We start from the raw sequence: 14,758 nt of genomic DNA on the forward strand, positions 1-14,758 counted from the left end.
TGAAATTTCATTTCCGACAACTTGTTCCTGTTATTTTTACCCTTTCGGACGGGGAGAAACACGTTGCTGCCGCTTCAGTCAATGTGGTCGATAGCTCCGCTGAGAAGCTCAACACGGCTTCCGCCAGAGGTTCGGCAATGAGACATGATGTTGGATTTGGAGTGTATGAAACTGAAGGATGCTGGTGAAAAGCACGAGGGCTTCGCAAACGGTTTGGGGCTTGCTCTGACCTCAAGGGAGCCGTGGCTTCGGAGAAAAGGGTTACAGAGGCAACAACATTCCTGTTTGGGAAAGGCCCTGAGCAGCCTCGCAAGAAGCTTCACGGTTAGCTGGAGCCCCGCTTCAAACTCTCGGCTGGGTTTTCCGTAACAAGAAAAGGAGAGATCCTCTCGAGCCAAAGCTAAATTTCAGGCCTCAGACAGGAACATTATGTTGCCCTCTTCCAGGAGGTTGCTCATTACCGTCTGGAAAAGGACTGATGTAGAAACTGGAGCTGCAGGCCCGCAGGAAACGGGTGGACGACGATGGATGTTCAAGGGCACACATCTGCAGCCAGGAGCCTCAGGAAGCACTCCCACCCTGTCAGCACGCTGAGTAGATGTGGTTTGGTGCCAACAGCACCAGCTTTGTTCTTACTTTTATGAGATGTTCAAAGAACACAGCAGAGAACCAGGCTCCTTCTTCCTAATGGCAACATCTGGCATTTATGTAGCCACGCACCTTTGATCCTTAAGGATCCCAAAGCACTTTGTAACCTGCTGCAGTGCTAATGGCCAGAGCAACCATCTTACTTACAGTAAATGTGGTCAAATACTCCCCGCATTGGTTCCCTCTTCTCAATGTTGCCGTGTACAGAACAGTTCTGCATTCTGGAAGGAACGATTCCAGTTTGGATCTCAAGCATCAACTTTTGTGTGTCGTTTTTTTTGCATTTTGTTCAGTACTGTGCCCCCCACCCTGCTTATTTTTAACTGAAAGTACTTTATAACCATTCTTAATAAACAGTACTTCATTTATATTTCCAATTATTTTATAGGCCTGTTTCTGCTTCTATCCCCATCCCTCCCATTCCAGAGAAAGATGAAAATGTTCTTTTCTCCTGGGAGCCAAGAATCTGCATTGCGGATGAGGTTGCAAATTCAGACACAATAAACAGAATTAAGAAAAACTGAGCTGGCATTTGACAGAAATTGTAAAATGACACTCAGAAATGTTGCTCTTGTGGAAATTACTGATATTAAAATATAAATCAGTGTCTTGTGTTTCCCATAGCACCAGGGGCTCTATTAGGTTATGTAGTTTGATTGCTGAGCTGAACCTAAGAGACTTGGCAGTTCCGTGCTGAAGTTATCCCAAAGTATTTAACCCCTCTCCTCCTGAAGAGCAGGCATCCAAGGAAATGCCAGCTAAAAACATTGCCTCCAAAAGGCCTTGGCTTTTTCATTGAACAATTTGAAATATGGGAGAAGGTAGAGGGGGCTAACATGTGGAGAGAAGGTAAAGGAATTTAGAAAATCCTTTCTCAAGGCAAGAATCTTGTTGCATAGCACCAGGAAGAAGGCAGCCTGGGGCAACTCAAAAAGCAGATTCAATGCTAGAAGGGGCAAAGGAGAACAGGCCATTATGGTTTTTTAAATATTACCCCTGTTATATATGTATAATTTTTTAAATCTCCACAACAACATTGTAAGGTAGGCACTGTTACTCCAGTTTTTTCAAAGTGAGAAAACTGAGACTCAGAAAAGGTAACTTGCCCAAGGTCAATAACTTGAGTCAAAATGTGAACCGTGACTCCATAAAGAAATGGCTGGAGCAAGGAAAATAAAAGATGAGCCTGAAGCATCTTGAAGTGCCAAAAAGTAAGGAAGTATGCAAGAAAGGATGGGGGCTTATTGAAAGGACACAGGAGCTGGGGTACCTGGGTGGCTCAGTCGATTAAGCGGCCAACTCTTAATTTTGGCTCAGGTCATGATCTTAGGGTCCTGGTCTGGTTCCATGCTCAGCAGGGAGTCTGCTTGAGATTCTCTCTCTCCCTCTCCCGCTGCCCCTCCCCGCAGTGCGTGCACACTCTCTCTCTTTCTCTCTCAAATAAATAAATCTTAAAAAAAAAAAATTTAGGAACCAAATTGAAAGAGCTCCCAATGGCCAAACTTAGAACATTTGAGCAACAAAATAAACAATTATATTAGATTATAACCCACAGAACAAAATAGATAACCATGAGTTCATACTGAAAGAAAGAAAGAAAGAATGAGCAGCTCTTCCTTAGGAAGAATTCCAATGAATAAATGTAGAAGGAATAAAGGAAATATAAAATCCTTACTACAATACTGCAGCAGTAATTGTTGTAAGCAAGATCCACCTTGCTAAAAATAGTGGGTGAGAGTTTCAGGAAAAAAAAAAAAAACAGGATATTTATATACTCTCAAAGTATCTCCCCCATCTTAAAAAGTTATTAATTATAATGGAGAAAATAGGATAACTGTATAGTGGATGAACTCGGTAAACACCAGCATAACCAAATGACCAATGTACATCATCAGTATAAGACATATTAACATTATGTCTTATTGATGCTAACATTGGAAAGCTGGAGAAAGGGTATATAGGAACTCTCTGGACTATTTTTGCAACTTTTCTGGAAATCTAAAATTATTTCAGATAGGTCTGTATGTTCCCCATCTTTCACAAGAGTAGACCACTGCTGGCTGTGTGGAAAGACAAAGCAAATCAAAAATAACCATAATAAAGGCAGGTTGTGTTGTGTTAAAAGCATTATAGATAAAGTGCTGTAGGAGTATGAGGGGTTACCTACCTGGCAAGGCTGCTGCGAGGATTAATTCTGTTATTTTTTGTTTATAACTGTGCCTGACATATAGTAGTTGCCATACACATGTTAATAGTACATGTGGCTGGAGGGAAGATGACAGAAATGGCAGTTGAGTTGGGTTTTGAAGGCGTGTGATTTTTGGACAGGCAGAAAGGAGATCTCTCATTTAAAAGGAAAGATACTGAACAATCAGGTGGGAGAGTTTTCGCCATGTCAGTCAATCAAAGTGGCAACCAAGATTAGAGGAGTGTGTACTTCAACAGAGGAAATTTTACTAAATGGCATGGGAATATTGCTGGTGTCAGTAGAAGGATAGAGTATGTCACTCTCTTCCTCACTCTGGATCCCCCTACTCCAAACATCAAGTGGAGAAAAAGAGTGAAACCAAAGAGCTGATGTATCAAGAGAAAACCAAGTCAAGTGTCAAGGAAAGGAAGAGGCATTTGAGAAAAATATCTGTGGGGTAAGGGTTGGTCCATAATGAAATAGGGGTTCTAAAATGTACAGTAGAGGGGCACCTGGGTGGCTCAGTCGTTGGGCGTCTGCCTTCGGCTTGGGTCGTGATCCCGCGGTCCTGAGATCGAGCCCCGCGTCGGGCTCCCTGCTTGCGGGAAGCCTGCTTCTCCCTCTCCCACTCCCCCTGCTTGTGTTCCCTCTCTCGCTGTCTCTCTCTGTCAAATAAATAAAATATTTTAAAAATAAAATGTACAGTAGAAACAGCCTGTTGAGGTGCTAAAAATTGGGAGTGAGTGGTAGAAAGTTCTCTCTGAGAAGAACATAAATAAGGATACTTTTTCCATTTATTTCCATTAGATTCAGCTGCATGAAACAAAAAATCCAAAATAACAGTGACTTAAGATAGAAATCCCTCTCTCTGTCCAGGGCTGGAATGGTGTTTCCACACCATTCAGGGGCTTAGGCTCTTTCTGTTCTGTCTCTATGAGCATCTCCTCCTGTTCCAAATGTTTGCTGGGTTAAATCAGCATTTCAAGCAATCAGGAAGGAGGAAGGAACAAAGAGTTGTGCACTACTACTAATTAAGAAGATTTTCTGGAAGTTTCCCACAGTATTTCCTCTTACATCTCATTGAAAAAAACTTAGACATGCAGCCATACCTAGCTAGCTACAAGAGAATTGGGATAGGTAGTCTTCTATTTACTTATTTTTATTTTAAATCCAGTATAATTAACATACAGTGTTATATCAGTTTCAGGTATACAATATAGTGACTCAACAACTCCGTATATTACTCAGTGCTCATCAAGATTAAGTGTACTTTTTTTTTAAGATTATTTACTTGAGAGAGAGCATGTGTGCAAGAGTGGGGGGAGGGGTAGAGGGAGACAACCTTCCAAGCAGACACCCTGCTCAGCAGGGACTCCCATGGGGCCCAACATGGGGTGGAGGCAGGGGCCCCATGCAAGGTCCTATCCCAGGACCCATGAGATCATGACCTGAACCGAAACCAAAAGTCAGTTGCTCAACTGACTAAGCCACCCAGGTGCCCCAAGATAGTGTACTCTTAATCCCCTTCACCTATTTCACCCATCCCCCGCCTCCAGTAACCATCTGTTTGTTCTCTATAGGTAAGAGTCTGTTTTTTGGTTTGTCTCTTTTTTTCCCTTTGTTCATTTCATAGCCTTTTAGATGAGCACATGGACACCCCAATAAAATTAGGGCTCTATTACTAAGCAAGATAAGAAGTATGGATCCTGGAATAGGCAATAATAGCCTCAGTAAAAAGTACCAAAGAAGATAGCCATGGGGAGAGAATTTCACCTGTGACAGTGAGGCTGATAAATCCTGGAACCCCTTCTCTTGTTCCTACTGGACCCTCATCTCTTCTGCCATTACAAAGTCTCCTTCTGGGAAGACCCAACTAGCCATGCTTCCTCTCCAGAAAAGCCTCTGTCCTGGGGTTGGACTATGACCCAACCTTGGTGTCAAGTTCCTATTCACTAAGTTATGGTGCAGAACCCCAAACCCTGACAAAACCATCTCCCATGTCATCTCCTCCTACCACATTCCCCTATTAGATATGCCCTACATGATCAGGGAATTTCTCTTTTAGAACTGAGTTTGGATCCAAAGAAGTAGACTCTGTTCATGCCAAGTTTCTGCACTCTATGGCTCCATCCATGCATTCTGGGTAGAAATAATTTATTATACAAGGAGCATCCCCGTCAATTCATGGTGCTCACATATTTTTAAAAATAGAGGAAACATTGAGCATCATCTCATTATTTCAACAATTAAGAGCTCTAGAATTGATCACACTTTTTTCATTGGTAGGAGGTGGAACATTGGAGAAAAATCTAAAACCCAGCAAGAATAAAGGAAAGACTTATGGCTGAGTGTAGGTAAACCTATTGGTTTAGATTAGCCCCCAGGGATAACTTTAACTTTATCTCCTAAATTTTTTTCCAGTGTTACTGAGATATAATTGACATACAGCACTGTATAAGCTTAATGTATATAGCATAATGACTTGATTTACATATATTGTGAAACGATTACCATAATAAGTGTAGTTAACATCTCATATAGATACCAAAGCAAAAAAAATTGCTTTTTTTCCTTGTGATGAAAACTCTTAGGATTTACTCTCAACTTTCAAATAGACCATACAGCAGTGATAACTATAGTCATCATGTTGTACATTACATCCTCAGTTCTTATTTCTTTTATAACCAGAAATTCATTTTTCTAAGGCTAATAGTCCATCCGTACACCCAGGCAGTTAGTTACCAGTTTCTTAGGGAGAGAACCAGCATCAGCAGTCTGTGGTTATGGAATTAGTGTAACTTCATGTGGGTAGATGGTGTATGAAACACTAACACTTGTTTCCCATCCTGCCCACTCAACGTGTACTTCATCGGATTCATTCACTTGTACTCTTTTTCCTTCCTCTCCAAAAACTAAACAAAGCCTCTCTGAGTTAAGAAAGAGGAAGGAGAGGGGAATTTGGGCATAAGCAAGAGAATTAGACCCTGGTGAGATTGATGAGGTGGACAAGAGTTGGGGAAACAGTAGAATCCCAGATAGGCTTAGCAAACCAGGGGCAGAAGATATTTTTGATCAATACCAGGAATGGGGGGCAGAAAAGTGAGCAAGATCTTAGGATCCTATACACTTCTTCGCAACACCTTTCCAGGTAAAATGCAGAACGATGTTAGGGCGGGTCTAAGAAGAAAGGGCCTGAGACCAATCTGACGTGTGTGTGTCTCTCTCTGCATTAGGAGCATTCTTGGAGAATGAAAGAGGGTCAGCAGCCCCAAAGCCCACAGTATGAAGAAGATGCAGTACATGCAGCCTGTTGACCAGGACACAGACATCACAGCTTACTCCAGCTGGGAGAGATGCCCGTGACCATGGACCAGAGCCACCTCTGATGCCAGAATCCAACCTCGGCCAGAATTTAGGTGTACTCTGAAGAGACCTTAAAAAGATGGAGGGAATCATGAACTGATTTATTTTTAACCTGAAAATGATGGCACTTTCTCAGAAATAACTAAGATTTTGCTTTCTGCTGTTTGGTGAAAATGGGGCTCAGTAACCAGGTTGAGTAATAGAAAAGCAGTTGCTTTTTCTTTCCACACTTGATTTCATACCTGCTAAACTTAGTCACTCATGTAAGGTACAGTGCTAGGTGTTTCTTGGGAATCTATAAAGTACACTTAGTGTGGACTGAGGCCTACCCAGAGGCACAAACATCACTTAGATGCTCTGACCAAGTTTCTGTTTTCACCACAACTGGTTTTTTGTTTGTTTGTTTTTCTGGTCACAGCTGTCACCAAGGGAAGGCCTTCTGGGGGGAAAAAAGGGGGCATATCTTTTGAGTACAAGAAAGCAGTTCCCTGGGCAGATGCAGCAGAATTGGATATGCCAGTGGAAGAGATGAGGCATGAAGAAGTGAAGGTCTCAAAAGAGATGCAGGAGACAGCACCACAGAAGACACAGAATAAGGGTTTGAGAAAAGAGAAGACATCCAAGTCCTAGACCCAGGTATCAGTATCCATGGATCAGGTAGGGAACCCCTCCCTCTGTAATGAGTTCTTTCCTCTACAAAATATTGGTCCCGCCGCACCCCTCAGAGAGCGTTGTGAAGGCTCACATGACCATTTTATAAAGCATTAGAGGCTCCCTCAAAGCACTCTTCCTTGTCCATCTGGCAAACATTACTGTCAAATGCATTGGAAAATTTATCATATAACCCTTCCATATTTTTCATCATAAGCACTTCCAAATTGCGCACTGCTGTTAGTGACTCACAAGATTCCCGTCTCCTTCATGAAACACAACTTAGTTCTCTGTTTTTTTCCTCTCACTTACTTAGTAAAGCCCAATGTCTTTTCATACAAATATGAGAGCCTCTGCCTTCCATTTTTCCTTCCAAACACTTTTGGTTCTTGCAGCCGTAGCTGTGTAACTCCATAGTTGATGAAATCATCACAATCTAGACAGTAATTTTTCCTGTCTTTGGGATAAGATTTCACTTGATTTAAGAGTCATCTCCTGACCATCCTGTAGGTCTGCCTGTAGAGGAATATTATTCTCAAGGATATATTTGTTCCATTCCAACTTTTGTGTGATGCTTGGGCTAAATTCATGGTTCCAAGTAAAGAAACATGTGCATCAAGGTAGAACATTGAATCAGTAAGTCTTAGTGCTAGAAAGGACAATGGTCATTTAATACAACACTCCCCACTCCCAGTTTATAGAGCCAGAAACAAAGCCTTGGAGAGATGAGTGCTTTTCTTTCCAAAGGCCACTCCTTGACTTAGGTGCTGAACCAGGTTTAGAAGCTTGGTGGCCTACAGCCCAGTTTAGTGTTTTTATGCCACAATATTTTTAATCTTCTCATTTGCCTAGTGCTGTAGATTGTTTGTGTCACCCCCAAAATTCATGTGTTGACATTTTAATCCCCAAAATGATGGTATTAAGAAATGGGGACTTTGGACGAACCAGAGAGGGAGACAAACCATAAGAGACTCTTAATCTCAGGAAACAAACTGAGGGTTGCTGGAGTGGAGGGGGGTGGGAGGGATGGGGTGGCTGGGTGGTGGACAATGGGGAGGGTATGTGCTATGGTGGGCACTGTGAATTTTGTAAGACTGATGAATCACAGACCTGTACCCCTGAAACAAATACTACATTATAAATGTTAATTAAAAAAAAAAAAAGAAATGGGGACTTTGGGAGGTGATTAGGTCGAGAAATGGGAACCCTCATGAATGGGATTAGTTTCCTTATAAAGAGACTACAGATCATTCCCATGCCCTTTCAGCCATGCAAAGTCACAGCAAAAACAAAACAAACAAAAACAAGCAAACAGAAACAGCTGTCTCTGAAGCCAGTCTTCACCAAATACCTAATCTTCTGGCAGTTTGGTCAGGGATTTCTCAGCCTCCAGAACTGTGAGAAATTTCTGTCGTTTATAAGCTACCCAGTTTGTGATATTTCGTTATAGCAATACGACTGGCCAAGACACCCAGTGTGGTGACATTCACCAATATTTCCTTTAAGGCATAAAGGAAGAAGTCAGGCATAGCTGTGTGACTTATTTTGGCCAATGAAATGTGAGCAGAAGTGAAGTGTGTCACTTCCACTTTAAGAACCTGTGTGTTCCCCCTCTGCTGCATGGCAACAGGCAACATACCAGATGAGGTTCTACCAGCTGAGGACAATGAAGAGAAGCCCCAGCTGACTCATAAAGGACCTGTAGCACAGTGAGAAATAAAGTTTCATGGTTTTAAGTCACTGAGATTTGGGGGTTGTTTGTCACTGCAACATCACCTGGCCTCTCCCAATTGAGTAAGCCTGAGCTAAATCCCCATTCCCATGATGCATCTCTGTGCACAAAGACTAAAGAGGGTAAACAATGCAGCACATCAGAACACAACCCCACAAAACATTCCAAATTCCATGTCTCACCAGCATTCTTTCTTCCTCCTGGCTTATATTAGGGGTGGAGGATGTGGTTCATTACAAAGAATGAGTATTTTGATAGCTTCTCATTCTTGGAACTATTCTGCAGGTAAGTGCCTGGTGGAAATTTCCTCTAGTCGTAGAGTGAAAAACATAAATAAATTATTAATAAGTCAGTGCATTATGACCTGAAAATCATCATCCTATACTTACACACATACATGCGCAAAAAACTTTGGTTTTCCTTGAGACTTTATATAGATAATTCTCAGCACTCTACAAGTTTCATAACTTTACAAGCACCACATTAGAGTAAACCGATGCTTTGAAAAAAAACCACATCATCAGGTATTTCCAAAGTAACAGTTATAAATTAATGGCAGCGTCTCAAGAAGTAATAAGAGAGCCCGTGTGACCTTGGGTAAGTCACATAGCCTCTCTGGACTTCAGTTTCCTCCTCTGTAAAACAAGGAAAATAATAGTATCTACTTCCCAGGGTTATCCTGAGAAAGAAGGTGGGTTGTGCACATTCTGTCTGGTTCATAATCAGTGCATAATGTTAACTATATTTGAGCCATTGAATACTTAGAATAGAAAGTAAGATCATCTCAGAACTTTTGCTTTCCAAGAAACTGTGAATTCAGAAATGATTTAGTCCACCAAGTGTTGGTTTTGGGGAAAAGATGTAAACCCTTGGTTCTGTCTGTCTGGTGAAGGTGTTAACACACTTTTGAAAACGCAGATGGACAGACAAGTAGGTACTGCTAACAGTTTGGGAAATGTTTCCAAGCTCTCTGCTTAGAGCACGCATCCAGATGGGAAAATCTTTAAAGGGCTAGACTCATTTCTACTTTTACCATATTAAATTCTTGGACTTTTGCAGGTTTATAACAAAGCTCAGAAAATGCTAAAGCTCAAAGGAGAATTGAGAGGTGCCAAGGAAATGAAAGATGAGGTAAGACTCCTAACTGTCCTACACACACAGAGTTGAACCTGTGTTACAATGAACTTCTTTTCAAGTTTCATGATTCAAAATTCTAGTAATAAGCATCCCAGAATATCACAGAGAGGTGGGCAGCAGACCATAGTGTTTAAGAGCCAGACTTGAGCGAGGTGGGTCAAGGTCCACATCTAATAGCAGTATAATACTGGGCATGTTACTTACCCTCTCTGAGCTTCCTTTCCCTTACCTAGAAAATATGAATAATTAACACCTATTTCAAAGGTTTGCCATGAGGATTAAGTAAGATACCACATATAAAACACTAGTTCTTGGGACATAGGAAGCATTTAAAAGATAGTAACTATTGTTGCCAACATTGTCTCTTAATCTGGAATGATATGGAAATGGAGTGTTCTAATTTGTCTAATATTTTGGTCAAACTGTGTTTACCTATTCCCTGACTTGTTCCAGAAAGCATTTAAGGGGGATGTTTAGGTTATTATAGGATTGTCCCACATATATATGCTTTTAACAGACCTCTTATCAAGAGCTGAACACTTTCTAAAAGAGGTGTTTCCGCTTCTTTCCTGCTGGATTACTGGAGGGAGCAGTACAGGATTTGCTGCATGTTCTGCAGGGAACAAGGATCTGGTATGGATTTTCTAGAAGGGCATTTCTTAATTCAGTTGATATCTTTGGACCACTTTTGATGTGCCAGGCATTGTTCTAGAGGCTGAGGATAAAACAATGAACAAAACAGAGAAAGATCCATGTTCTTGTGGAGCTTACTTTCTAGTAAAAGAATTTCTCCCAAAGATAATGATGGAGAAAAGTATGTAGCAACTGCCCAAGTGCCAATAAAAATCAGCCCATATTCCATATGTGGCTGACCACTGCCATATGCCATGCGTATCCTAAACTATGTATTTATGTAGTGTGCCATTTTTTAAGAATTTAGAACACAATGAAATATACTCATTCTTCACTAGATGAACAAAAGTGGTTCCAAAATTTTTGCTCACAGGCAAAACCTTGTATAAGTGTCCATTAATTCCCAATATAAGTAATCAAAAACTGCAATGTTTCTATCGATGGAAAAGTAAACTCAGGAATCAAGTTAGTAATATTGATAACAGTGCTTGAAATTACTGTAGATAACTAACTGTAAACTCATATTACAGAAGTAAAATGTAGAAATTCCTGAAGCAATGATAATTTTTAAGGTTTTATGCTTTTTAAAACATTCCTCTCACAAGAAATTGAAACATGCTGAATGGTAGTGGTGGTTTTCCATTGTTTGTTAAAGATTTGTCTTTATCCTCAGATAAAAAAAGATAATATCCCAAAGATGATGATCTTTATGGTGGTGTTGGTTGACTCCAAAATTACTCTGGAAACCGCCACCCAAGCTTTCTTGTTCAAGTGCCAAATCCTCGATGGACTGCTGCCATCTTAAATCTTTGTAACGCTCTTGACTTCTGAGAGTGCTTGTGAATCACAAGCCTCGGTTTAACATCAGCTTCTTCCAAGAAGAAGCACGAGACTATCTGTCAAAGTCTAGAGCAAAATTTCTTTCTATCTTTGGAAATGTATGTTCGAGAAGGCATCCTCTTTGAAAAAGACCCATCAGATCAGGCCAGAAAATTTGCTTCAGTAAACCATCTACTTTCCAATAACTATCATGATTGCAACTGCCGTACCAGAACTCACCATTTTGCCTGAAGTTGGTAGCTGCTGCTGATGTCACATGCCTTCAACCAGTGACCAGGTCCCAACCTCACATAAGCAAAACTGGGGTATCTAAGTGCATGGCTTACATAAATGAAAACTCACCTAGCAGCAGAGGCTTGTGATTTCAGCCATCGTTAATGACTTCAGATCTAGGACAGGATCAGATGGTGCCTCAGGGTCAGCATTATGACTCTCAGCTCCTCTCATGCCCCAGTACTGGTTACAGAGCTTTGATTGATGAAATGTCAGATTAAATCAATTCCTGCCGCATATTGGTACTCAAGAGGCATCTGCCTGGAATTTAGCCTTCATAAAATAGATAGGATTAGAAATAGTGTACACTGACCTCTGTACAAGATATTAGCAAGAAATTAGGTTTACTGGAACCTCAGAAACACTTGCCTTTCTGGAGTTCTGAGGTGAGCACATCCTCTTCTTACAACTACCTACGGTAAAAAATATTTTGTTGTGCATGGGAGTCACCTCATTGCTCTCCCAGCATTTTCACCATTTTCACGCCTGTTCTGATGAATAAAAACCCCTGTATGATTTGGACTTTTGGAGTGAATGGTTAGGTTTTGATTTCAAAAGCAAATTTCATTTGACATCCAACAAAACACATTTGTTATTCAGTTGGTTTACGGAATCCTCAAAGAAAGAATTATTTATTCCAAGCCTCTTGTTTTCTGAATGAAGAAACTGCCTCAGAGACTCTGAGTCAATGCTAATGTCCAAATTAGATGAGATCATCTACATTAAAGATCCAATTCTGAAGTCCTGTTGGTGCATTAGAATGGGGCCAAGCAGGCTTCTGCTCAGAAGACATCTAAAACTAGAGGGAGAAGGGTTTTTTATTGGCCTGACAGAAAGAGGGCATTTAGCTTTTAAGTTGGAGAGGCTCAAGTTGTATATCATTGCTACTTTGTTAATGAGTCCACAGTGTGCCAGGCTCCCTATGGAACAATCTGGTGACATGGTCCTCACTTTAAGATGCATATATTCAGCATTAAGGCAAGAGGGTAGAGCATTTGACACTTCCATAGAGCAGGCATTGTATTGTCACCTAATCTGCTTATAGATGCCAAAGAAAAAGTCCTGTGGTGAGAGGGGAGGAGATCCCTAGGTCCCAATCCCCAGAGAGCCTCTACTCCCTATTCCCAGTGTGGCAGCAATGAGAAAAGGAATTTAAAGCACTAGAATCAAATTGCTGCTCCTTGTCGGGTCAAGGATTTTGTTTTCTAGTTAGAAAACAGTGTCCATACACCATTTGTTTTTAGCTGCTCTACACACATTCTCTTAAGAGAGTCCCTGGTAAATTGTAGTAATGGTAATTACGTGCTTGGGGCAGTTGACATCCACTGTTATTTTTCTGAAAGTGAGGAACAAGGGATGGGAGCAAGAGAGGAAGAGAGAGAGTTTTGAGATAATGAAATCCTTTTAATGACAGAGCCATGCCGTTAACCTAATTAAACTGTAAAGTGGTAAAAAAAAAAAAAAAATCCAGGTACTAAATGGAAATGAAGAAATAAATCAGCTGAGACAGCAGCACTTCTGGGAAACCTTCTGAATTCCGAATACTCTGACATTGCAGTGTCCGATTCTCGTGGTTATCCTCTGGCCCCCCTCGGCCTTGTGCAGAGGTCTCTTAAACTGACCTGTCCAGTAAGGCTTGATTTACGATGTCCATATCAGGTCTCCAGCTCCCCTGGGAATGAGTGTTATGTAGCTCATATATTTAAGAAGCCAAAGCAATCAGTGGGATATGGTGGCAGATCACTGGCTACAGGGTCAGGAGAGCAGAACTCTCCTCATTCTGCTGCTAACCAGCTATAGGACCTTGGGCATTGTCGTTTGGATCACTTTAGCATTTCTGTGCACCCATGTCTTCTGTGTGCTTTTGCACCTGAAACTCTCTTAGAAGAATTGCCCTTGGGCTATTGGGGTCACTTTGCTCATAGAAGCAGAGAGCTGGAAGTCCTTGGGAGCTTATATCCCACAGGGCAGCCCTTAGCTACTGACTGACTGATAATGAGTCTGACAGCCCAGGTTTGCAACTAATCAAGACAAACTCTGAGGTGTAACTTACACCCCAGAGTTCCCTGTGGGATCAGGCTGAAGCTACTGCCTGCAGGACTTTGTCTGAAATCATGGCCTTCGTTGGTTTCGTGCTCTTTGCTGTCAGGCTTCCTCCACTTCCTTGTTGATTTCTCTCGGGAGTGCTTCTTTAATAGGTGCCAGGAATCCTCACTGAAGAGTCTGCTCTGGATAATCTAACATAAGGCAAGCATCTACCATACAAACAGCAGCCTCAGTTCCAGCATCTAAAACTCAGTGGTGGTAGGACCTGTCCTCTTGAGTGTTATGAAGAATCTGCACAGTGATAGGATTAAACCACTGGACAGGTTCACAATTTCTTTTCATACCATTGCCACCCACAACACTGGGAGTGGAAGGTGGCATCCTAGTGTGATGGGGCACCCACTTTCTTACCACAGGCTCCACCTCCAACCCCACCCAAGTTGCTATGCTCCACACTATTTTGATCTCGATCATTAATTTCCATTCTGACCTGTAATTAGCTCATCTTTTTCACTTGTAATCAAAGGCAGATTATTTTATGCAATCAGCCCAGGGGTTTTATTTTTATTCTCCTTGGTGTACATCTCCACAGAAAAGCACTAGGTTTACAGGTAAGGGAGGTCTTTTGGTTTAGTGAGTAGAAGAGAAAGTTAAGACACTTCAGAACCCGCATCAGCTCCATCACTGATTCACTATAGTCCTGACAAGTTCATTTGACATTTCACTATGTTCATTTCATCAGTGGCAGAACCATTAATATTTATAGACAGTCTGCTAGGTGCCTGGAATTATTCTAGGCACTGACTTCCTCTTGAAAAACAGGGGAAATGTCTGCGATGTACCCACAGCAGCGGGTGAAGATTAATTAATGTAAATAAGTAATTGTCTGAATAATGCAGAGCACTCAGACACCTTGCAAATGGATACTGTGTAAATGTTATACTGGATGAGTAATAACAGCTAAGAGTTGATGGACAAATTTCCAGCAAATTTAAAGTCTCTGTCAACCAGTTAAGTGAACGAAAGTAAGCATTTTCTTGATAGTTTATAATTGATGCTTTTGTTTTTCTGACTGCCTAGGCGGGGGAGAGAGACAGAGAAGTGAGCAGCCTGAACAACAAGCTCTTGAGCCTGCAAGTTGACATCAAAAATCTGCACGATGTCTGCAAGAGACAGGGGAAGACCTTGCAGGAGAATCAGCTCTGCGTGGAGGAGGCGATGATGAGCGGCAACCACGTAAGGGATTC

At 41.5% G+C, this 14,758-nt stretch overlaps 1 protein-coding gene across 1 annotated transcript in view; it reads left to right on the top strand.

Moving 5' to 3' along the window:
• Positions 1–9,701: 9,701 nt before the first annotated feature.
• Positions 9,702–14,758, top strand: part of PMFBP1 (polyamine modulated factor 1 binding protein 1) — a 42,306-nt gene continuing 37,249 nt past the window's right edge. The window contains exons 1-2 of the mRNA XM_021705538.1: positions 9,702–9,713; positions 14,592–14,747. Of these exons, the coding sequence (XP_021561213.1) occupies positions 9,702–9,713; positions 14,592–14,747 (168 nt within the window). The remainder of the gene's footprint in view (positions 9,714–14,591; positions 14,748–14,758) is intronic.

This window comes from Neomonachus schauinslandi, chromosome 16 (assembly GCF_002201575.2).
Source record: "Neomonachus schauinslandi chromosome 16, ASM220157v2, whole genome shotgun sequence".
Lineage (NCBI taxonomy): Eukaryota > Metazoa > Chordata > Mammalia > Carnivora > Phocidae > Neomonachus > Neomonachus schauinslandi.